The following is a 22,477-nucleotide window of genomic DNA, read 5'->3' as shown; positions in this document are numbered from 1 at the left end:
CCGGGACCAGAACCGGGACCCAGAACCGGGACCAGCCCGGGCTCAGACCCGGGACCAGCCCGGACCCGCCCCGCCCCGCCCCGGCCGGAGCCGAACCGCGGCCGCTCCCGCTCCGGGGCCGCTCCGGGGCCGTCCCGGGCCGCTCCCTGTCCCGGGGCCGGGCCGGGCCGGGCCCTCCCCGCGGGGCGGGGGAGGCTCCGCCGCCCTACAAGAGCCGGGAGCCGCCCGGGCGCGGCCACTCCGCACGGACCCGCCGGGGCCGCTCCGGGACCGCCGGCACCGGCACCGGCACCGCGCCAGGACCCGGACCGGGCATGGCCCGGCGCGGCCGCTGAGCCCGCAGCGCGCAGGTACCGCGGGGCGGCACCGGGACGGGACCGGGGCGGCACCGGGACGGGACCGGGACCGCCGCGACGGGCGGCGGCTCCGGGCGGGGCGAGCGGGGCACCCGGGACGGTCCCGCGTGGGTCCCGGGGCGGTTCCGGTGGTCCCGGGAGTTGCCGGGGGGGGTCGGGAAGTGTCCGAGGGAGTCCCGGGGGGCTCCGGGAGCCCCGGGGCGGCGCAGGGCGGGACGCGGTGGTCCCGGGACGGGCCCGGGGGGCTCCGGGAGCGCCGGGAGTCGGTCCCGGTGGTGCCGAGAGTGGCCCGGGGGTGTCCCGGGGGTGCGGGGGGATCCGCTGAGGGTCCCGGGGGGGCTCCGGGACCCCCGGGGCTCCGTTTCTCCCGGGGGGCTCCGGGAGCGCCGCGAGCTCCGCGGGTGTGGCGGGGGGGGAACCCACGCGCGTCCCGTGACGGCTCCGGGGGCCCGGGGGGGGGTCCCGGGGGTTCCCGGGGGGGTCCCGGGGTGTCCCGGGGGTCCCGGGGGGGTCCCGGGGGTTCCCGGGGGTCCCGGGGGGGTCCCGGGGTGTCCCGGGGTGTCCCGGGGGGTTCCCGGGGGTCCCGGGGGGTCCCGGGGGTTCCCGGGGGAGTCCCGGGGGTCCCGGGGGTTCCCGGGGGGGTTCCCGGGGGGTTCCCGGGGGGTCCCGGGGGTCCCGGGGAGGTTCCGGGGGGGTCCCGGGGGTCCCGGGGGTCCCGGCCGCGCTCAGGGCGTGGCCCCCCGCCCCCCCGGCCGCGCCCGGGGAGTCCCCGGTGGGGGCGGGGCCGCGGCTCCCCTCCCCCCCCCGGGCCCCGCCCGGGCCGGGGGGACCCGAGGGGGGTCCCGGTGCCGAATTTGGGGCGGGGGATCCCCGGGATCCCGCGAGGGCGCGGCCGCGCGTGGGCGCCGGGTTAATGAGGGCTCGGTAATTAACGCTCATCAGCGCCGGTTTCAGCGCGGGGGCGGCGCTTCTGGCGGGGGGGGGTTTGATTTTGGGAATCCCAAACCCAACCCCCCCCCAAGCCCCGAGGGAGGGGCCGGGGGGGGGGGAGGGGCTCGGGGAGGGGGAGGGGCGCGGGATCCCCCCTTCCCCCCCCCGCTGCGGTTTTTGGGGCGCGGCCGCTCCCGGCGCCACTTCCCCTCTGCCCCCCTTGGGACACCCCCCCTGGGGACCCCCATTTTGGGGACACCCCCATTTTGGGGACCCCTCCCCCGTGGGGACACCCCCATTTTGGGGACACCCCCCTTGGGGACCCCCCCCCTTTGGGGACACTCCCTTTTGGGGACCCCCCCCATTCGGGACACCCCCATTTTGGGGACCCCCCCCATTTTGGGGATCCCCCTTTCTGGGGACCCCCCCTCACTCCGGTGGCCCCACCCCCCCGGGGACCCCCGGATTTGATTTGGGGCGGGGTCGGCTCCCCCCCCCCCCGAACACCTCGCGGCGTTTTTGGGGTCTCCCCGTTTTTCGGGGGGTTTTGGGGAGCGGCCCGGGCGGGGCCGGGACACGCGGAGGTCCCGGCGGCGCCGCGCGTGGCCGCGGGCAGCGTCCGGGCAGGGCCCGGTGGAACCGGTCCGGGACCCTCCCGGCTCCGCCGGGCCCGCCGCCCGCGGGACTCTCGCTCCAGCCGGTCCGACCGGTACCGGCCCGGCCGCGGGCCGCGCCCGCTCCGCCTCCGCCGCCGCCTCGTCCCGCTCCGCCGCCTCTGCCCCGTTCCCCCGCTGCTCCCCCGGTTTTCCCCGCTTCTCCCCCGTTTTTCCCCGGTTTTCCCCCGGTTTTTGGGAATGTTTTCCGGGATTCGCCGTTTCCCGGGAGCCTCCCGGGCCCGGCGTCACCGGCCCCGCCCCGGGGGTCCCGGGGGTGGGGGGACATTTGTGACCTTGTGGCCCCCGAGCAAACACGGGGGGGGCAGGGGGGCCCCAAAATCGCACCCGAGGGGGGTCCCAAAACCGAACCGGGAGTCCCAAAACCGGACCGGGGGGTCCCAAATCTGCACCCGGGGGTCCCAAAACCGAACCGGGGGTCCCAAAACCGGACCGGGGGGGGGGGGTCCCAAAAACGGACCGGGGGTCCCAAAACCGGACCCGGGGGGGGGGCCCAAAACCGGACCGGGGGTCCCAAAACCGAACCCGGGGGTCCCAAATCTGCACCCGGGGGTCCCAAAACCGAACCCGGGGGTCACAAATCCGCGCCCGGGGGTCCCAAATCTGCACCCGGGGGTCCCTAAACCCAACCGGGGGGGGTCCCAAAACCGAACCCGGGGGTCCCAAATCTGCACCCGGGGGTCCCAAAACCGAACCCGGGGGTCCCCAAACCGAACCCGGGGGTCACAAATCCGCGCCCGGGGGTCCCAAATCTGCACCCGGGGGTCCCAAATCCGCGCCCGGGGGTCACAAATCTGCACCCGGGGGTCCCAAATCTGCACCCGGGGGTCCCAAATCTGCACCCGGGGGGTCCCCATCAGCGTCCCCGTGTCCCCAAACGCCACCCAGGGCTGGGGACCCCGTGCCCCCCCCTGGGGACCCCGGTGGCGCGGCCGGGGTGACACGGGTGACATCCCATCCCCCCCCACCCCCCCCCGGTCCCTCCGCGGTTTTTGGGGGCGGGGGAGGGGTCGGAGGGGGGGGACAGGCTGCTAAAAATAGCGGGCACGTGGTTTGCACCCCAAAAATAGCGCGGCGGGGGGAGGGGGGGCGGCATTGCTGCGGGGACACCGAGCTGTCCCCGGTGTCACCGGGGGGGGGTCCGTGTCACCCCCCGAGCCGCGGGGGGACCCCGGGGAAATGGGGGGGGCGGTGGGAAATGGGGGAACTCCTGGAAAAGGCGAATTCGGGCGGATTTCGGGGCCCCTCCCAGCGCTCGGGGCCGCTCTGAGTCAGCCCCGGGTCCCCCCCCGGTTCCCCCCCGGTTCCCCCCGGTTCCCCCCCCGCTCTGAGTCAGCCCGGGTCCCCCCCCCCGGTTCCCCCCCGGTTCCCCCCGGTTCCCCCCCCGCTCTGAGTCAGCCCCGGTCCCCCCCCCGCCCGGTCTGAGTCACCAACCAGTCCGGCCGGAGCCTCCCGGAGCCTCCCGGAGCCTCCCGGGGCCGCGGCGGCGCTTCGGGGACACCCCGGGGCGGGGGGGACACCCAGGGTGGGGGGGGCACCCCTACAGGTGCACACCCCCCCCCCTCAGGTGCTCCCCCCTCCAAAAAAATAATCCCTCCCAAAAAAACCCCAAAAATACCGACCCGAAATTCTCTGAAAACGGAGAAATTCCCTCAAAACTTCAGAAGAGGAGAGGGGACAGGGGACAAGGGACGGGTCCCCGGGGTGTCCCGGGGGTGTCCTCGTGTCCCATGGGGTGTCCCTGTGTCCCACCACACCCCGATGTCCCGTGGGTGTCCCGGGGGTGTCCCATGGGTGCCCCCGTGTCCCATGGGGTGTCCCATGGGTGTCCCCGTGTCCCATGGGGTGTCCCATGGGTGTCCCATGGGTGCCCCCGTGTCCCACCATGCCCCGATGTCCCATGGGTGTCCCCGATGTCCCGGGGGTGTCCTGGGGGTGTCCCATGGGTGCCCCCGTGTCCCACCACGCCCCGATGTCCCCTCCAGGCCGGAGCTCACCCCGGAGCCGCCGCGAGGTTCCCGAGCGAGGCCGAGGATTCCTGGGACCGGGACCGGGACCCCACCGAGGTCAGCGGGGCCGCTCCGGCCGCTCCGGCCACTCCGGCCGCTCCGGCCTGGCCGCAGCCACGGCGCCAAACCCGCGTCCATCCCTCCCCATGACCCCAAACCGTGTCCATCTGTCCCCCGACCCCAAACCGTGTCCACCCCTGCCCCGACCCCAAACCGTGTCCACCCCTGCCCCGACCCCAAACCGTGTCCATCCATCCCCTGACCCCAAACCGTGTCCATCCCACCCATGACCCCAAACCGTGTCCATCTGTCCCCATGACCCCAAACCGTGTCCATCCCTGCCCCGACCCCAAACCGTGTCCATCCCCTCCCCTGACCCCAAACCGTGTCCATCCATCCCCTGACCCCACACCGTGTCCATCCATCCCCTGACCCCAAACTGTGTCCATCCCACCCCTGACCCCAAACCGTGTCCATCCATCCCCTGACCCCAAACCGTGTCCATCTGTCCCCCGACCCCAAACCGTGTCCATCTGTCCCCCGACCCCAAACCGTGTCCATCCCACCCCTGACCCCAAACCGTGTCCATCTGTCCCCTGACCCCAAACCGTGTCCATCCCTGCCCTGACCCCAAACCGTGTCCATCCCTGCCCTGACCCCTGACCGTGTCCATCCCACCCCTGACCCCAAACCGTGTCCACCCCTGTCCTGACCCCTGACCCCGTCCATCCCTCCCCATGACCCCAGCCCCATGTCCACCCTCACGCTGACCCCTGACCCCATCCAGCCCCATGCTGACCCCGACCCCTGACCCCTGACCCCGCCCGGCCCCGTGCTGACCCCTGACCCCGTGTCCGGCGCAGATGGAGCGCGAGGAGGAGACGCGGGAGATCCTCCTGCCCAACTGGCAGGGCAGCGGCTCCCACGGCATCACCATCGCCCAGACCGACGACGGCGTCTTCGTCCGGCGCGTGCAGCAGAACTCGCCGGCCGCCCGCATGGGCGTGGTCCAGGAAGGTGGGCGCGCCCGGGCGGCTCTGGGACCCTGCGGCCTCCTGGTGGCATCTCAGGAGCTTCTGGCCTCGTGGTTCAAGCGTTGGGGGTCCAAATCCTGCCCCAGCCCGAGGGTTTGGGGGGTGAAATTGGAGTTTTGGGGACTTGGGGGTGTCCTGGTGGCATCTCAGGAGCTTCTGGCTCCGTTCCCATGGGTGGTGACCCTGCAGTTCGAGTGCTGGGGGTCCAAATCCTGCCCCAGCCCGAGGGTTTGGGGGGTGAAATTGGAGTTTTGGGGACTTGGGGACATCCTGGTGGCATCTCAGGAGCTTCTGGCTCCGTCACCCATGGGGGAGTCACTGACAGTGGGGACGGGGGGGTTCTTCCCTGAATTTTGGGGCTCAAAATGGGATTTTTGGGGTTGTTTTGGTGGCACCTCAGGCACTTCTGAGGGTGATGACCCCACGGCCACTCACAGTGGGGACAGGGGGCTCTTCCCTCAGAGTTTTGGGGTTGAAAATGGGATTTTTGGGGTTGTTTTGGTGGCACCTCAGGCACTTCTGCCTCTGTGCCTATGGGCGATGACCCCACGGCCACTCACAGTGGGGATGGGATTTTTCCCTCAGAGTTTTGGGGTTGAAAATGGGATTTTGGGGTTGTTTTGGTGGCACCTCACCGTCCCACACCCGTGGGCGATGTCCCCGCGGTTGCTCGGGGCAGGGCCGGGGGGTCCCCGCCGGTGTCCCCCCACCCCAGCCCCCTGACCCGCTGTCCCCCGTCCCCCCAGGGGATCAGATCGTCAGCGCCACCGTCTACTTCGACAAGCTGCAGTCGGGGGAGGCGGCGCAGCTGCTGCAGAGCCTGGGCCAGCACACGCTGGGGCTGCGGCTGCAGCGCCGCGGCGACCGCTCGCCGCAGGCGGCCGCCGCGCCCGGCAGCCCCGAGGTCGTGCTGGTGAGCGAGGAGGAGGAGCGGGAGGAAGGACGGGAGGACGGGGATCAGGGGGAGAGAGGGGTGAAGGCGACGGTGGTGAGGGTGAGGGTGAGGATGGAGGAGGATGAGGATGAGAACGAAGATGAGGACGGGGATGAGGATGAGGATGAGTATGAAAATGAAGATGAGGACAAGGATGAGGATGGGGATGAGGGGAAGATAAGGATGAAGGTGAGGGTGATGAAGGTGAGGGTGAGGATGGGGGAGGATGAGGATGAGAACGAAGATGAGGATGGGAATGAGGACAAAGATGAGGATGAAAATAAGGATGAGAATGACGATGAGGATGGGGATGAGAATGGGAATAAGGATGAGAAAAAAGACGAGGATGAGGACAAAGATGGGGATGAGGATGAGTATGGGGATGAAGATGAGGATGGGGAAGAGGATGAGGATGGGGATGAAAATAAGGATGAGAATAAAGTTGAGGACAAGGATGAGGACAAAGATGGGGATGGGGATGGGGATGAGGATGAGGATGAAAATAAGGATAAAATGAAGATGAGGACAAGGACGAGGATGGGGATGAGGGGAAGATAAGGATGAGGGTGAGGATGGGGATGACAACGGAGATGAGGATGAGGATGATGAGGATGAGGATGGGGATGAGGATGAGGATGAGGATGAGGATGGGGAGGAAGCACGTCCAGCGCTCACCGGCAGCGTCTCCTCCGCAGAGCGGCGATGATGAGGAGTACCAGCGCATCTACACCACCAAGATCAAGCCGCGGCTCAGGTCCGAGGAGGGGCCGGAGGCCGAGGCCGGCGGGACGCAGAGCAGGACCATCACGGTCACCCGCAGGGTCACCGCCTACACCGTGGACGTCACCAGCCACGACGGCGACCTCGCCGTCATCGGCGGCCCCGATTTCAACGTCTGCATCCCCACGCCGGAGTTCGGCACGACATCCGGCGCCGGGGTCCGAGCGGGGCTGGGGGACCCGCCCGGGACACCTGAGGGGCTTCACCTGCAGCCCCAGAGCCAAATTCCTGGTGGAGAAACTGGAAAATCCCTCCCGGGCTGGAAGGGCTTCCCGGGGTCGCCCCGCGTCGAGGCCAACGGACAGTTTGGAGAGCTGGACGGGTCGTTCCACGCCGTGGGGCTGGACGGGCAGGGCCACGTGTCCGGCGGGGCTCCGTGCCCGCAGGGGGAGGTCAGCGGCTCCTCGCCACCCGTGGACGTGGGGACGATCAAGATCCCGACGTTAAAAATCCCCAAATTCGGGTTCCAGGCCGGCGGCGAAGCCGCGGCGCCGCAGGTGGACGCGGCGGCCAAAGGCGCCGCCGAGGTCCCCTCCCCTCCGCCGGACGTTCCCGGCGTGGAGGCCCCGGACGGCGCCAAGGGGAAAATCCAAATCCCGCACTTGACCTTCCCCAAATTCGCCGCCCAGACCGACGGCGCCGCCGCGGACGTCCCCAAGGGCGCGGCCGTCCCCGAGGCGGGCCTGGAGGGAGAATGGAAGGGTCCGGCCTTCAAGAAGGTGGAAACGCCCCAAATTTCGCTGTCGGACGTGAACCTGAACCTGAAGGGCCCCAGAGGGGAAGGGGACCTCAAAGGACTCTGCCCCAGGGTGGACGCCAAGGGCCCCGAGGTGGACGTGGCCGGGCCGGGCCGTGGCCTGAAGGGCGTGGAGGTGGACGTTGGCCTGAAGGGGCTGAAGGGAGGAGTGGACGCGTCCGTGCCGAGCGTGGGGGGCGAATTCAGGGGGCCCCAGCTGGACCTTAAAGGGCCCCAGATCGGGGTGGAGGTGCCCGGAGTGGACGTCAAAGGCCCCGCGGTGAAGATGCCCGAGATGAGCGTCAAGACCCCCCAAGTCTCCGACGTCGGCCTGAGCCTCAAAGGGCCCGGAGCGAAGGGACATCTGGATGTTTCCGCCCCAAAACTGGAAGGGGAGCTGAAGACCCCTGGAGTGGACATCAAAGGCCCCGAAGTCGAGGTTGGGAGCCCAGAAATGGAGATCCAGGGGCCTGAGGGCAAGCTGAAGTTCCCCAAGCTGAAAATGCCCAAATTTGGGGTGAAGGGAGAGACCCCCAGCGTCGACGTGACCCTTCCCAAAGCGGGGGTGGAGGTCTCCGGCCCCAAGGTGGACGTCAGCGTCCCAAGCGTGGACATCAAGGGCCCCAAGGTGGACGTTGACGCACCTGAAGTGGACGTTCACGGCCCCGAGGGAAAATTCAAGATGCCCAAATTCAAAATGCCCAAATTTGGGATGCCCGGGGTCAAAGCAGAAGGTCCCGAGGTGGACGTGAACCTCCCGAAGGGCGGCGTGGAGGTGTGCGGCCCCAAGGTGGACGTTGAGGCACCGAGTTTGGGCATCCAGGGGCCCGAAATGCACCTCAAAGCCCCCAAAATCTCCGTGCCGGACGTCGACCTGACCCTCAACGGTGCCAAGGCCAGCGGCGACCTGGATGTGTCCGTGCCGGGTTTGAAGGGCCCCGAAGTGGACATCAAAGGCCCCAAGGTGGAGGTTGAAGCCCCAGATTTGGACGTCCAAGGCCCCGAGGGCAAGCTGAAGTTCCCCAAGCTGAAAATGCCCAAGTTTGGGGTGAAGGGAGAGAGCCCCGAGCTCGAGGTGGCCCTTCCCAAGGGCAGCGTGGACGTTTCAGGTCCCAGCGTCGCCGTCGAGGTCCCGAGCGTGGACATCAAGGGCCCCAAGGTGAAGATGCCCGAGGTGGGCATCAAAACCCCCCAGATCTCCATGCCTGACATCGACCTGAACCTCAAAGGGCCCAAAGTCAAGGCGGATTTGGACGTTTCCACCCCAAAACTGGAAGGGGAGCTGAAAACCCCCGGAGCGGAGATCAAAGGCCCCAAGGTGGAGGTTGAAGCCCCGGATTTGGACGTCCAAGGCCCCGAGGGCAAGCTGAAGTTCCCCAAGCTGAAAATGCCCAAATTTGGGGTGAAGGGAGAGAGCCCCGAGCTGGAGGTGACGCTCCCGAAGGGGGAGGTGGACATTTCCGCCCCCAAGGTGGACATGGACGTCCCCAGCGTGGACCTGGAAGGGCCGGAGGTCAAAGGGAAAGGCCTGAAGTTCAAAATGCCCGACCTCAACGTTCAGAGCCCAAAACTCTCCATGCCGGACGTGGATCTGGGCTTGAAGGCCCCAAAACTGAAAGGGGACGCCGGAATTTCCGGGCTGAAGGGCCCGAAAATCGACGTGAAAGGCCCCAAAGTGGACGTGGAAGGTGCCAAAATGGACGTGAAAGGTCCCAAGTTGGATGTGGAAGGTCCCAAGTTGGATGTGGAAGGTCCCAAGTTGGATGTTGAGGTGCCCGAGGTGGACTTGGAAGGTCCAGAAGGGAAGATGAAAGGCCCCAAATTCAAGATGCCGAAACTGAACATCAAATCCCCCAAAATCTCGATGCCGGACGTGGATTTGAACCTGAAGGGACACAAAGTGAAGGGGGAGGTGGGCGTGTCCCTCCCCAAGGCTGAGGGTGACATGAAGGGGCACAAGGTGGACGTGGAGGTCCCCGATGTCCACCTGGAGGGTCCAGAGGCCAAAGTGAAAATGCCCAAAATGAAATTGCCTCATTTCAACGTGTCCGGCCCCAAGCTGGAGGGGCCCGAGGTGGACGTGAGCCTGCCCAAAGGAGAGGTGGACATGGAGGGGCCGGAGGTGGACATTGAGGGGCCGGAGGTGGACGTCGGAGGAGCGGAAGGGAAATGGAAAGGTCCCAAATTCCGGATGCCGAAGCTGAACCTCAAATCCCACAAAATCTCCATGCCCGACGTGGACCTGAACCTGAAGGGACCCAAAGTGAAGGGAGAGGTGGACGTGTCCCTCCCCAAGGTGGAAGGGGAATTGAAAGCTCCAGAAGTGGATGTTAAAGGGCCGAAAGTGGACGTGGAGGTGCCCAGCGTGGATTTGGAAGGGCCCGAGGGGAAGATCAAAGGCCCCAAGTTCAAGATGCCTGAGATGCACATCAAGACCCAGAAGATCTCCATGCCTGACGTGGACATCAACCTCAAAGGCCCCAAGGTCAAGGGTGACGTGGACGTGTCCCTTCCAAAGCTGGAGGGTGATCTCAAGGGGCCTGAGCTGGACATCAAAGGCCCCAAGGTGGACGTTGATGTGCCAGACGTGGACATTCACGGCCCTGAGGGGAAATTCAAGATGCCCAAGTTCAAGATGCCCAAATTTGGGATGCCCGGGGTGAAGGCAGAAGGTCCCGAGGTGGACGTGAACCTCCCAGCAGGAAACGTGGATGTGAGTTGTCCCAAGGTGGACATTGAAGGTCCAGAGGTGGATGTGGAGTTGCCAGAGGGGAAGATCAAAGGCCCCAAGTTCAAGATGCCCGAGATGCACATCAAGGCCCCCAAGATCTCCATGCCCGACGTTGACTTCAACCTCAAAGGTCCCAAACTGAAGGGGGACGTCGATGTCTCAATCCCCAAGGGGGAAGGGGACCTCAAGGGGCCTGAGCTGGACATCAAGGGCCCCAAGGTGGACGTTGATGTGCCAGACGTGGACGTTCATGGCCCTGAGGGGAAATTCAAGATGCCCAAGTTCAAGATGCCCAAATTTGGGATGCCCGGGGTGAAGGCAGAAGGTCCCGAGGTGGACGTGAACCTCCCAACAGGAAACCTGGATGTGAGCGGCCCCAAGGTGGACATTGAAGGTCCAGAGGTGGACATTGATCTCCCAGAGGGGAAGGTGAAGGGCCCCAAGTTCAAGATGCCCGAGATGCACTTTAAGACCCCCAAGATCTCCATGCCCGACATCGACCTGAACCTGAAGGGCCCCAAGGTCAAGGGAGATGTTGATGTTTCCCTTCCCAAGGTGGAAGGTGACCTGAAGGCCCCAGACATTGACATCAAAGGCCCCAAGGTCGATGTTGATCTCCCCGATGTTGAGTTGGAAGGTCCCGAGGGGAAGATCAAAGGTCCCAAGTTCAAGATGCCCGAGATGCACATCAAGGCCCCCAAGATCTCCATGCCCGATGTCGACTTCAACCTCAAGGGCCCCAAGGTCAAGGGGGACGTCGATGTCTCCGTCCCCAAGCTGGAAGGGGACCTGAAGGGGCCTGACCTGGACATCAAAGGACCCAAAGTGGACATTGAGGCACCCGATGTGGACATTCACGGCCCTGAGGGGAAATTCAAGCTGCCCAAATTCAAGATGCCCAAATTTGGGCTGAAGGGTGAAGGCCCCGAGGTGGACGTGAACCTCCCAAAAGGAGACCTGGATGTGTCCGGCCCCAAGGTGGACGTGGAGATGCCGAGTGTGGACATTGAGGGACCGGAGGGGAAGATCAAAGGTCCCAAGTTCAAGATGCCCGAGATGCACATCAAGGCCCCCAAGATCTCCATGCCCGACATCGATCTGAACCTGAAGGGCCCCAAGGTCAAGGGCGGTATGGATGTCTCCGTCCCCAAATTGGAGGGCGACCTGAAAGGTCCGGATGTGAACATTAAAGGTCCAAAGGTGGATGTGGACGTTCCTGACGTGGACGTTGAAGGTCCCGAGGGGAAGTGGAAGGGACCCAAGATCAAGATGCCGGAGATGAACATCAAGGCGCCAAAATTTTCTCTGCCTGATGTCGATTTGAACCTGAAAGGTCCCAAAGTGAAGGGAGAAGTGGACGTGTCTGCCCCAAAAGTAGAAGGTGACGTGAAAGTGCCGGATCTGGAGTTGAAAGGACCCAAAGTGGACGTGGATGTCCCCGACATCGAACTGGAGGGCCCTGAGGGGAAGATCAAAGGTCCCAAATTCAAGATGCCCGAGATGCACTTCAAGGCCCCCAAGATCTCCATGCCCGACTTTGACCTGAACCTCAAAGGCCCCAAAGTGAAGGGAGACGTGGACGTGTCCGTCCCAAAAATTGAGGGAGATTTGAAAGCCCCAGATGTTGACATCAAAGACCCCAAAGTCGATGTGGACCTCCCCGACGTCGAGCTGGAGTGTCCCGAAGCGAAGCTGAAGGGCCCCAAGTTCAAGATGCCCGAGATGCACTTCAAAACCCCCAAAATCTCCATGCCCGACATCGACCTCAACCTGAAAGGCCCAAAACTGAAGGGGGACGTGGACATTTCCACCCCCAAACTGGAAGGTGACCTGAAGGGCCCAGACGTGGACATCAAAGGTCCCAAGGTGGACATTGAAGCTCCTGACGTGGACATCGATCTCCCAGAGGGGAAGGTGAAGGGCCCCAAGTTCAAGATGCCCGAGATGCACTTCAAAGCCCCCAAGATCTCCATGCCCGACTTCGATCTCAACCTGAAGGGCCCCAAGGTCAAAGGTGACGTCGATGTGTCCGTGCCAAAGCTCGAAGGGGACATGAAAGGGCCGGAGGTGTCACTGAAAGGTCCAAAAGTGGACGTGGAGGTTCCCGACGTGGAGCTGGAGTGTCCCGAGGGGAAGATCAAAGGTCCCAAGTTCAAGATGCCCGAGATGCACTTCAAGGCTCCCAAGATCTCCATGCCCGACTTCGATCTCAACCTGAAGGGCCCCAAGGTCAAAGGTGACGTCGATGTCTCCGTGCCAAAGCTCGAAGGGGACATGAAAGGGCCGGAGGTGTCACTGAAAGGTCCAAAAGTGGACGTGGAGGTTCCCGACGTGGAGCTGGAGTGTCCCGAGGGGAAGATCAAAGGTCCCAAGTTCAAGATGCCCGAGATGCACTTCAAGGCTCCCAAGATCTCCATGCCCGACTTTGATCTCCACCTGAAGGGCCCCAAGGTCAAGGGGGACGTTGATGTCTCTGCTCCAAAGCTGGAAGGGGACCTGAAAGGGCCTGAACTGGACATCAAAGGCCCCAAAGTTGATGTCGACCTTCCCGACGTTGACCTTGAGTGTCCTGAGGGGAAACTGAAGGGCCCCAAGTTCAAGATGCCCGAGATGCACTTCAAAGCCCCCAAGATCTCCATGCCCGACATCGACCTCAACCTGAAGGGCCCCAAAGTGAAGGGCGACGTCGATGTCTCTGCTCCAAAGCTTGAGGGAGACCTGAAAGCCCCAGACATTGACATCAAAGCTCCCAAGGTCAATGTGGACCTCCCCGACGTCGAGCTGGAGTGTCCCGAGGGGAAGATCAAAGGTCCCAAGTTCAAGATGCCCGAGATGCACATCAAGGCCCCCAAGATCTCCATGCCTGACTTCGATCTGAACCTGAAGGGCCCCAAGGTCAAGGGCGACGTCGATGTCTCCGTCCCCAAGCTGGAAGGGGACCTGAAGGGGCCTGACCTGGACATCAAAGGCCCCAAAGTGGACATTGAGGCACCCGATGTGGACATTCACGGCCCTGAGGGGAAATTCAAGCTGCCCAAATTCAAGATGCCCAAATTTGGGCTGAAGGGTGAAGGCCCCGAGGTGGACGTGAACCTCCCAAAAGGAGACCTGGATGTGTCCGGCCCCAAGGTGGACGTGGAGATGCCGAGTGTGGACATTGAGGGGCCGGAGGGGAAGATCAAAGGTCCCAAGTTCAAGATGCCCGAGATGCACATCAAGGCCCCCAAGATCTCCATGCCCGACATCGATCTGAACCTGAAGGGCCCCAAGGTCAAGGGAGATGTTGATGTTTCCCTTCCCAAGGTGGAAGGTGACCTGAAAGCCCCAGATATCGACATCAAAGCCCCCAAGGTCAATGTTGATCTCCCCGATGTTGAGCTGGAAGGTCCCGAGGGGAAGATCAAAGGTCCCAAGTTCAAGATGCCCGAGATGCACATCAAGGCCCCCAAGATCTCCATGCCGGACGTCGACTTCAGCCTGAAGGGCCCCAAGGTCAAGGGGGACGTGGACGTGTCCCTTCCAAAGCTGGAGGGTGACCTGAAGGGGCCTGAACTGGACATCAGGGGCCCCAAGGTGGACATTGAGGCACCTGACGTGGACATTCATGGCCCAGAAGGGAAAATTAAAATGCCCAAGTTCAAGATGCCCAAATTTGGGATGCCCGGGGTGAAGGCAGAAGGTCCCGAGGTGGACGTGAACCTCCCGACAGGAAACCTGGATGTGAGTGGCCCCAAGGTGGACATTGAAGGTCCAGAGGTGGACATCGATCTCCCAGAAGGGAAGGTGAAGGGCCCCAAGTTCAAGATGCCCGAGATGCACTTTAAGACCCCCAAAATCTCCATGCCCGATGTTGACTTCAACCTCAAAGGCCCCAAACTGAAGGGGGATGTTGATGTCTCCCTTCCAAAGGTTGAGGGAGACCTGAAAGCCCCAGATATCGACATCAAAGCCCCCAAGGTCGATGTTGATCTCCCCGATGTTGAACTGGAAGGTCCCGAGGGGAAGATCAAAGGTCCCAAGTTCAAGATGCCCGAGATGCACATCAAGGCCCCCAAGATCTCCATGCCCGATGTTGACTTCAGCCTCAAGGGCCCCAAAATGAAGGGGGACATCGATGTCTCTGCTCCAAAGCTGGAGGGTGACCTGAAGGGGCCTGAACTGGACATCAAGGGCCCCAAGGTGGACGTTGATGTGCCAGATGTGGACGTTCACAGCCCCGAGGGGAAATTCAAGATGCCCAAGTTCAAGATGCCCAAATTTGGGATGCCCGGGGTGAAGGCAGAAGGTCCCGAGGTGGACGTGAACCTCCCAGCAGGAAACCTGGATGTGAGTGGCCCCAAGGTGGACATTGAAGGCCCAGAGGTGGATGTGGAGTTGCCAGAGGGGAAGATCAAAGGCCCCAAGTTCAAGATGCCGGAGATGCACATCAAGGCCCCCAAGATCTCCATGCCCGACGTTGACTTCAACCTCAAAGGTCCCAAACTGAAGGGGGATGTTGATGTCTCCCTTCCAAAGGTTGAGGGAGACCTGAAAGCCCCAGACATCGACATTCACGGCCCCAAGGTCGATGTTGATCTCCCCGATGTTGAACTGGAAGGTCCCGAGGGGAAGATCAAAGGTCCCAAGTTCAAGATGCCCGAGATGCACATCAAGGCCCCCAAGATCTCCATGCCCGACGTCGACTTCAGCCTGAAGGGCCCCAAGGTCAAGGGGGACGTCGATGTCTCCATCCCCAAGCTGGAAGGGGACCTGAAGGGGCCTGACCTGGACATCAAAGGCCCCAAAGTGGACATTGAGGCACCCGATGTGGACGTTCATGGCCCAGAAGGGAAAATTAAAATGCCCAAGTTCAAGATGCCCAAATTCGGCTTTTCTGGCCCAAAAGTGGAAGGCCCCGAGGTGGACGTGAACCTCCCCGAGGCCGAGGTCAACATTTCGGGTCCGAAGGTGGACGTTTCTGTCCCTGAGCTGGACATTGAAGGCCCCGAAGGGAAACTGAAGTGCCCCAAGTTCAAGAAGCCGGAGCTGCAGTTCAACGTCCCCAAGATCTCCATGCCCGACATCGACCTCAACCTGAAAGGCCCCAAACTCAAAGGTGACCTCGACGCTTCTCTTCCCAAGGTCGAGGGTGAGCTGAAAGGCCCCAAGCTGGACATCAAAGGGCCAGAGCTTGAGCTGGAGGGGCCAAAGGTTGACCTGGATGGAAAAGCTAAAAAATCCAGGTTTAAACTTCCCAAGTTTGGCTTTTCTGGCCCAAAAGTTCAAAGCCCCGAGGTGGACGTGAAGCTTAAAAAGCCTGAGGTTGAACTGTCCGGCCCGAAGGTCGAGGTCCAAGCTCCGGATTTGGATCTCCAGGGAAAATCCAAAGGCTCCAAATTCAAAATGCCTTTTCTGAACATTTCTTCACCCAAAGTCTCGATGCCGGACGTGGAGCTGAACCTGAAGGGGCACAAAATGAAGGGGGAGCTTGACCTGTCCACCCCCAAATTGGAAGGGGAGCTGAAAGGACCTGAAGTGGACATCAAGGGCCCCAAGGTCAACATCGAGGCCCCCGATGTGGACGTTCACGGCCCGGAGGGGAAACTCAAGATGCCCAAGTTTAAAATGCCCAAATTTGGTGTTCCTGGGTTTAAAGGGGAGGGGCCAGAGGTGGACGTGAACCTGCCAACAGGAGAACTGGACGTGTCCGGGCCCAAAGTGGACATTGAGGGTCCAGAACTGGACATTGAGGGGCCCGAGGGGAAGATCAAAGGTCCCAAGTTCAAGATGCCCGAGATGAACATCAAGGCCCCCAAGATCTCCATGCCCGACATCGACCTGAACCTGAAGGGCCCCAAGGTCAAGGGGGACGTGGACGTGTCCCTGCCCCAGGTGGACCTGAAAGGACCCAAGGTGGACGTGGAAGTTCCCGACATCGACGTGGAAGGTCCGAAAGGAAAAATCAAAGGCCCCAAATTTAAAATGCCCGAGATGAACATCAAAGCTCCCAACCTCTCCATGCCAGACCTGGACCTCCACCTGAAAGGTCCCAAGGTCAAAGGCGGGGTGGACGTTGATCTGTCTGCACCAAAAATCGAAGGGGACCTGAGCTTGCCGGACGTGGACATCAAAGGCCCCAAAGTGGACATTGAAGCTCCAGAGGTGGACATTGAAGGGCCCGAGGGGAAGATCAAAGGCCCCAAGTTCAAGATGCCCGAGCTGCACATCAAGGCCCCCAAGATCTCCATGCCTGACATTGACTTCAACCTCAAAGGCCCCAAAGTGAAGGGGGATGTCGATGTCTCAATCCCCAAGGTGGAAGGGGACCTCAAGGGGCCTGACCTGGACATCAAGGGGCCCAAGGTGGACGTTGATGTGCCAGACGTGGACGTTCACGGCCCTGAGGGGAAATTCAAGATGCCCAAGTTCAAGATGCCCAAATTTGGGATGCCCGGGGTGAAGGCAGAAGGTCCCGAGGTGGACGTGAACCTCCCAACAGGAAACCTGGATGTGAGCGGCCCCAAGGTGGACATTGAAGGCCCAGAGGTGGACATTGATCTCCCAGAGGGGAAGGTGAAGGGCCCCAAGTTCAAGATGCCCGAGATGCACTTTAAGACCCCCAAGATCTCCATGCCCGACATCGACCTGAACCTGAAGGGCCCCAAGGTCAAGGGAGATGTTGATGTTTCCCTTCCCAAGGTGGAAGGTGACCTGAAGGGGCCTGACCTGGATATCAAAGGCCCCAAGGTCGATGTTGATCTCCCCGATGTTGAGTTGGAAGGTCCCGAGGGGAAGATCAAAGGTCCCAAGTTCAAGATGCCCGAGATGCACATCAAGGCCCCCAAGATCTCCATGCCCGACTTCGATCTGAACCTCAAGGGGCCCAAAGTGAAGGGAGACGTGGACGTGTCACTGCCGAGCATGGAAGGTGACCTGAAGGGGCCGAAGGTGGACGTGAAAGGCCCCGAATTCGATGTTTCAGCGCCAGATGTTCAAGTTGAGGGCCCTGATGGGAAGATCAAAGGCCCCAAGTTCAAGATGCCCGACATGCACTTCAAGACCCCCAAGATCTCCATGCCTGACTTCGATCTCAACCTGAAGGGCCCCAAATTAAAAGGAGATGTTGATGTCTCTGTCCCCAACCTGGAGGGTGACCTGAAGGGCCCAGAACTGGACATCAAAGGCCCCAAAGTCGATGTTGATCTCCCCGATGTTGAGCTGGAAGGTCCCGAGGGGAAGATCAAAGGTCCCAAGTTCAAGATGCCCGAGATGCACATCAAGGCCCCCAAGATCTCCATGCCCGATGTTGACTTCAACCTCAAAGGCCCCAAACTGAAGGGGGACATCGATGTCTCTGCTCCAAAACTGGAAGGTGACCTGAAAGGCCCCGAAATTGAAATCAAGGGCCCCAAGGTGGACGTTGATGTGCCAGACGTGGACATTCACGGCCCTGAGGGGAAATTCAAGATGCCCAAGTTCAAGATGCCCAAATTTGGGATGCCCGGGGTGAAGGCAGAAGGTCCCGAGGTGGACGTGAACCTCCCGACAGGAAACCTGGATGTGAGTGGCCCCAAGGTGGACATTGAAGGTCCAGAGGTGGACATTGATCTCCCAGAGGGGAAGGTGAAGGGCCCCAAGTTCAAGATGCCTGAGATGCACTTTAAGACCCCCAAGATCTCCATGCCTGACATCGACCTGAACCTGAAGGGCCCCAAGGTCAAGGGAGATGTTGATGTTTCCCTTCCCAAGGTGGAAGGTGACCTGAAAGCCCCAGATATCGACATCAAAGCCCCCAAGATCGATGTTGATCTCCCCGATGTTGAACTGGAAGGTCCCGAGGGGAAGATCAAAGGTCCCAAGTTCAAGATGCCCGAGATGCACATCAAGGCCCCCAAGATCTCCATGCCCGACGTTGACTTCAACCTAAAGGGCCCCAAGGTCAAGGGGGACATCGATGTCTCTGTGCCCAAGCTGGAGGGGAACCTGCAGTGCCCAGATGTCGACCTCAAGGGACCCAAGGTGGACATTGAAGCCCCTGACGTGGACATTCATGGCCCAGAAGGGAAAATAAAGTTCCCCAAGTTCAAAATGCCCAAATTTGGGATGCCCGGGGTGAAGGCAGAAGGTCCTGAGGTGGACGTGAACCTCCCAGCAGGAAACCTGGATGTGAGCGGCCCCAAGGTGGACATTGAAGGCCCAGAGGTGGATGTGGAGTTTCCAGAGGGGAAGATCAAAGGCCCCAAGTTCAAGATGCCCGAGATGCACATCAAGGCCCCCAAGATCTCCATGCCCGACATCGACCTGAACCTGAAAGGCCCCAAGGTCAAGGGTGACGTGGACGTGTCCCTGCCCAGTGTGGAAGGAGAGCTGAAAGGTCCCGAGGTCAACGTCTCCGCCCCCGACGTCACCATCGACAGCCCCGAGGGAAAATTCAAACTGCCCAAGTTCAAGATGCCCAAATTCTCCATGCCCGGGTTCAAAGGGGACGGGGTGGACGCGGATCTGACCCTCCCCAAGGGCGACGTCTCCTTTTCGGTCCCCAGCGTGGACGTGGAGGCTCCTGAGCTGAGCGTGGATGGGAAAGCCAAAGGTCCCAAATTTTCCATGCCCGAGATGCACATCAAGGCCCCCAAGATCTCCATGCCTGACGTTGACTTCAACCTCAAAGGTCCCAAGCTGAAGGGGGACGTCGATGTCTCTGTCCCAAAGCTCGAGGGTGACCTGAAAGCCCCAGACATCGACATCAAAGGCCCCAAGGTCGATGTTGATCTCCCCGATGTTGAGTTGGAAGGTCCCGAGGGGAAGATCAAAGGTCCCAAGTTCAAGATGCCCGAGATGCACATCAAGGCCCCCAAGATCTCCATGCCCGACGTTGACTTCAGCCTCAAGGGCCCCAAGGTGAAGGGGGACGTCGATGTCTCCGTCCCCAAGGTGGAAGGGGACCTGAAGGGGCCTGACCTGGACATCAAAGGCCCCAAAGTGGACATTGATGCACCCGATGTGGACATTCACGGCCCTGAGGGGAAATTCAAGCTGCCCAAATTCAAGATGCCCAAATTTGGGCTGAAGGGTGAAGGCCCCGAGGTGGACGTGAACCTCCCAAAAGGAGACCTGGATGTGTTCGGCCCCAAGGTGGACGTGGAGATGCCGAGTGTGGACATTGAGGGGCCGGAGGGGAAGATCAAAGGGCCCAAGTTCAAGATGCCCGAGATGCACATCAAGGCCCCCAAGATCTCCATGCCTGATGTTGACTTCAACCTGAAGGGCCCCAAGGTCAAGGGCGACATCGATGTCTCCGTCCCCAAGCTGGAGGGGAACCTGCAGTGCCCAGATGTTGACCTCAAGGGACCCAAGGTGGACATTCAGGCCCCAGATGTGACCTTGGAAGGGCCCAAGGTCAAGATGCCCGAAATTCACGTCAAGACCCCCCAGATTTCCATGCCCGACATCGACCTGAACCTGAAGGGCCTGAAGGTCAAAGGTGACGCTGACCTGCACGGCCCCAGTCTCGAGGGGGGTCTGAAGGGCCCCGAGGTGGACATCAAAGGCCCCAAAGTCGACATTGAGGGCCCAGCGGTCGACGTCGATGGTCTGGAGGGAAAAGTGAAGCTGCCCAAAATGAAAATGCCCAAATTTGGCTTTAAGGGCGAAGCTCCTGACGTGGACGTCAACTTGCCGAAGGCCGAGGTGGATCTGTCTGGCCCCAAGGTTGATCTCAGCCTGCCAGAGGTCAACGTTGAAGGTCTGGAGGGCAAAGTGAAAGGTCCTAAACTGAAAATGCCCGAAATGCACGTGAACGTCCCCAAAATCTCCATGCCCGAGATAGATTTGAACCTGAAAGGCCACAAAACCAAGGGCGGCTTTGACATTTCCGCCCCAAAGGTGGAAGGTCACCTGAAAGGCCCCGAGGTCGACCTCAAAGGCCCCGAATTTGGGGTCAAAGGCCCCGAAGTCGATGTGGAATGTCCCGACCTGAGCGTCGAGGTCCCAGAAGCCAATATCAAAGCTCCCAAGTTCAAAAAGTCCAAATTTGGGTTCGGAATGAAAAGCCCCAAGGCGGAGCTGGATCTACCCGAGGCCGAGCTGAACGTGGAGTCCCCTGAGGCCGGGAAGGGGAAGAAGAGCAAGTTCAAGATGCCCAAAATCCACATGAGCGGCCCCAAAGTGAAGGGGAAGAAGGGGGCGTTCGAGGTGAACGCGGCGGGGGCCGAGCTGGACGCGGAGCTCAACGTCGCCGGCCCCGACGCCGCCATGAAGTCCCCCAAAGGCAAGAAACCCATGTTTGGGAAGATCTCCTTCCCGGACGTTGAGTTTGACCTCAAATCGCACAAATTCCGCGGGGAGGCCTCGGTGGGGGTCCCAAAAGTCGAGGGCGAGCTGGAGGTCAAGGGCGACCTCAAGGGCCCGAGCCTCAACGCGGGTGTTGAAGGTCCTGACGTGAGCCTGAAGAGCCCAAAGTTCAAACTGCCCGGGGTCCAGGTGGGCGCGGGGGACGCGAGAATCGGGGGGGACCTGAAGGGGCCCGGGATCGACGTCGCCGTCCCCTCGGCCGCCGTGCCGGACGTCGACGTCGGCGTGAAAGGACCAAAGCTGAAAGGTGAAGTCGGCCTTGCCGGAGCACAACTGGAAGGTCCCGAGGTGAACCTGGGATGGCCCAAGGGGGGCAGAACGGGTTTGGGGCTGGAAATGCCGGACGCGGAGGTGAAGCTCAAAGGGCCCCAGATCTCCAGTCCCGAGCTGGAGGGGAACCTGAAAGGACCAAAGTTAAAGGGAGATTTGGACATTTCGGGCTCGGCGGAAGGGCCCGGCCTCGGCCTGGACCTCGGCGGCCTCGGCGGGAAGGTGAAGCTGCCCACGGTGACGCCCCCGGCGCTGGAGGTCAAGGGCAGCGTCCCCGGCTCCGTCCAGTCCCCGGGGGCCACCCTGGACCTCCAGGGGCCCTCGCTGGACGTCTCCGGCCCGGATTTGGATGTCAGCGCGAAAGGACCAAAGTTGAAAGGAGACGTCGGCGTCAAATCCCCCCAGGCGCCGGCAGACGACTCCGGCTTTGAAATTTTGGGGGGCACCATCAAGCTGCCGTCCCTGAAGCTGCCCCAGTTCAGCATCTCCAGCCCCGGCGTGGACGGGGGGGACGCGGGGGTCGCTCTGGAGGGCCCCCGGGTCAAGGTGGGGCCGAAGGGCTCCGGCCTGGGGCTGGAAGGCGCCGAGGCGGAACTGAAAGGGCCGAAATTCTGCGCGCCGGACGTCGACCTGAGGCTGAAAGGACCAAACGTGGACGTGGCCGGCGACATCAAAGGGCCAAAGGTCAGCGCGGAAGCCCCTCACGTGGGGGTGGGCGTCCACCTGGAGGCTCCGGCCCTGGAAGCGTCTGGCCCAGGATTGAACGTCAACGTGAAGGGGCCGAAGGTCAAAGGCGGGGCCGGGGCGTCGCCGCCGTCGCTCGGCGCCGGTTCCGGAACCTTCCACGCCTCCAAGCTGTGCGCCGAGGGCGGCCAGGTCAAAGTCTCCTTCCCCAAGCTGCGGATGCCGAAATTCGTCTTCTCCGAGCCCGAGGCCAAGGGCCGCGAGGTCGGGGTGGACGTCGACTTCCCCGGCGCCGACGCGGCCGAGCCGGAGCCGGACGAGGCCGAGGCGAGGCTGAAGAAATCCAAGCTCAAGATGCCCAAATTCAACTTCTCCAAGCAGAAGGGGCGCGGCGGCGGCGGCGGCACCGCGGGCGGCCCCGAGGCCTCGGGCTCGGTGTCCGGCTCCAGGGGCGACCTCAAGAGCTCCAAGGCCAGCCTGGGCCCGGCCGAGGGCGAGGCGGAGGCCGAGGCGCCGGCGGCCAAGGGGAAATTCTCGCTGTTCCGCAGCAGGAAGCCGCGGCCGCGCTCGTCGTCCTTCGGCGACGAGCCCGCGGCCGAGCCGGACGCCGGCAGGCAGCCCAGGAGCAAATTCGGGACCTTCGGGGGCATCGGCTCCAAGGCCAAGGGCTGCTACGAGGTGACGGCCGGCGACGAGGACGGGGCGGCGGCGCCGGCGGCCCCCGAGTCCCGCCTGGGCTCGGCCTCGTCCTCCGAGGGCGTCGCCCGCGCCGGCCTCCGCCTGCCCGGCCTGGAGCTGGCGGTGGCCAAACGCAAGGAGTGACCCCGGGGTGCTCGGGGGGACCCCGGGGTGGTCTGGGGGTGACCCCTGGGTGCTCTGGGGTGACCCCGGGGTGGTCTGGGGGTGACCCCGGGGTGCTCAGGGGTGACCCCAGGGTGTCAGGGGTGACCCCTGGGTGCTCTGGGGTGACCCCAGGGTGGTTGGGGTGACCCCAGGGCAGTCAGGGGTGA

At 62.7% G+C, this 22,477-nt stretch overlaps 1 protein-coding gene across 1 annotated transcript; it reads left to right on the top strand.

Moving 5' to 3' along the window:
* Positions 1-270: 270 nt before the first annotated feature.
* On the top strand, positions 271-22,289 carry AHNAK (AHNAK nucleoprotein). The gene is made up of 5 exons (XM_077789619.1): positions 271-350; positions 3,946-4,026; positions 4,833-4,986; positions 5,750-5,916; positions 6,633-22,289. Exons 3-5 carry the CDS (start codon positions 4,833-4,835, stop codon positions 22,287-22,289), a joined length of 15,978 nt encoding a protein of 5,325 aa, XP_077645745.1. The 5' UTR covers positions 271-350; positions 3,946-4,026.
* The last annotated feature ends 188 nt before the right edge of the window (positions 22,290-22,477 follow it).

Source organism: Lonchura striata, chromosome 36 (genome assembly GCF_046129695.1).
Source record: "Lonchura striata isolate bLonStr1 chromosome 36, bLonStr1.mat, whole genome shotgun sequence".
Classification (NCBI taxonomy): domain Eukaryota; kingdom Metazoa; phylum Chordata; class Aves; order Passeriformes; family Estrildidae; genus Lonchura; species Lonchura striata.
This window is presented reverse-complemented; position numbering and strand designations above follow the sequence as displayed.

Excerpts from the sequence above, each read along its gene's own strand:
- AHNAK (XM_077789619.1), top strand. The coding sequence starts at position 4,833 with ATGGAGCGCGAGGAGGAGACGCGGGAGATCCTCCTGCCCAACTGGCAG. Across the intron at positions 4,987-5,749 it reads CATGGGCGTGGTCCAGGAAG|GGGATCAGATCGTCAGCGCC; the intron begins GTGGGCGCGCCC and ends CCGTCCCCCCAG. Across the intron at positions 5,917-6,632 it reads GCAGCCCCGAGGTCGTGCTG|AGCGGCGATGATGAGGAGTA; the intron begins GTGAGCGAGGAG and ends TCTCCTCCGCAG.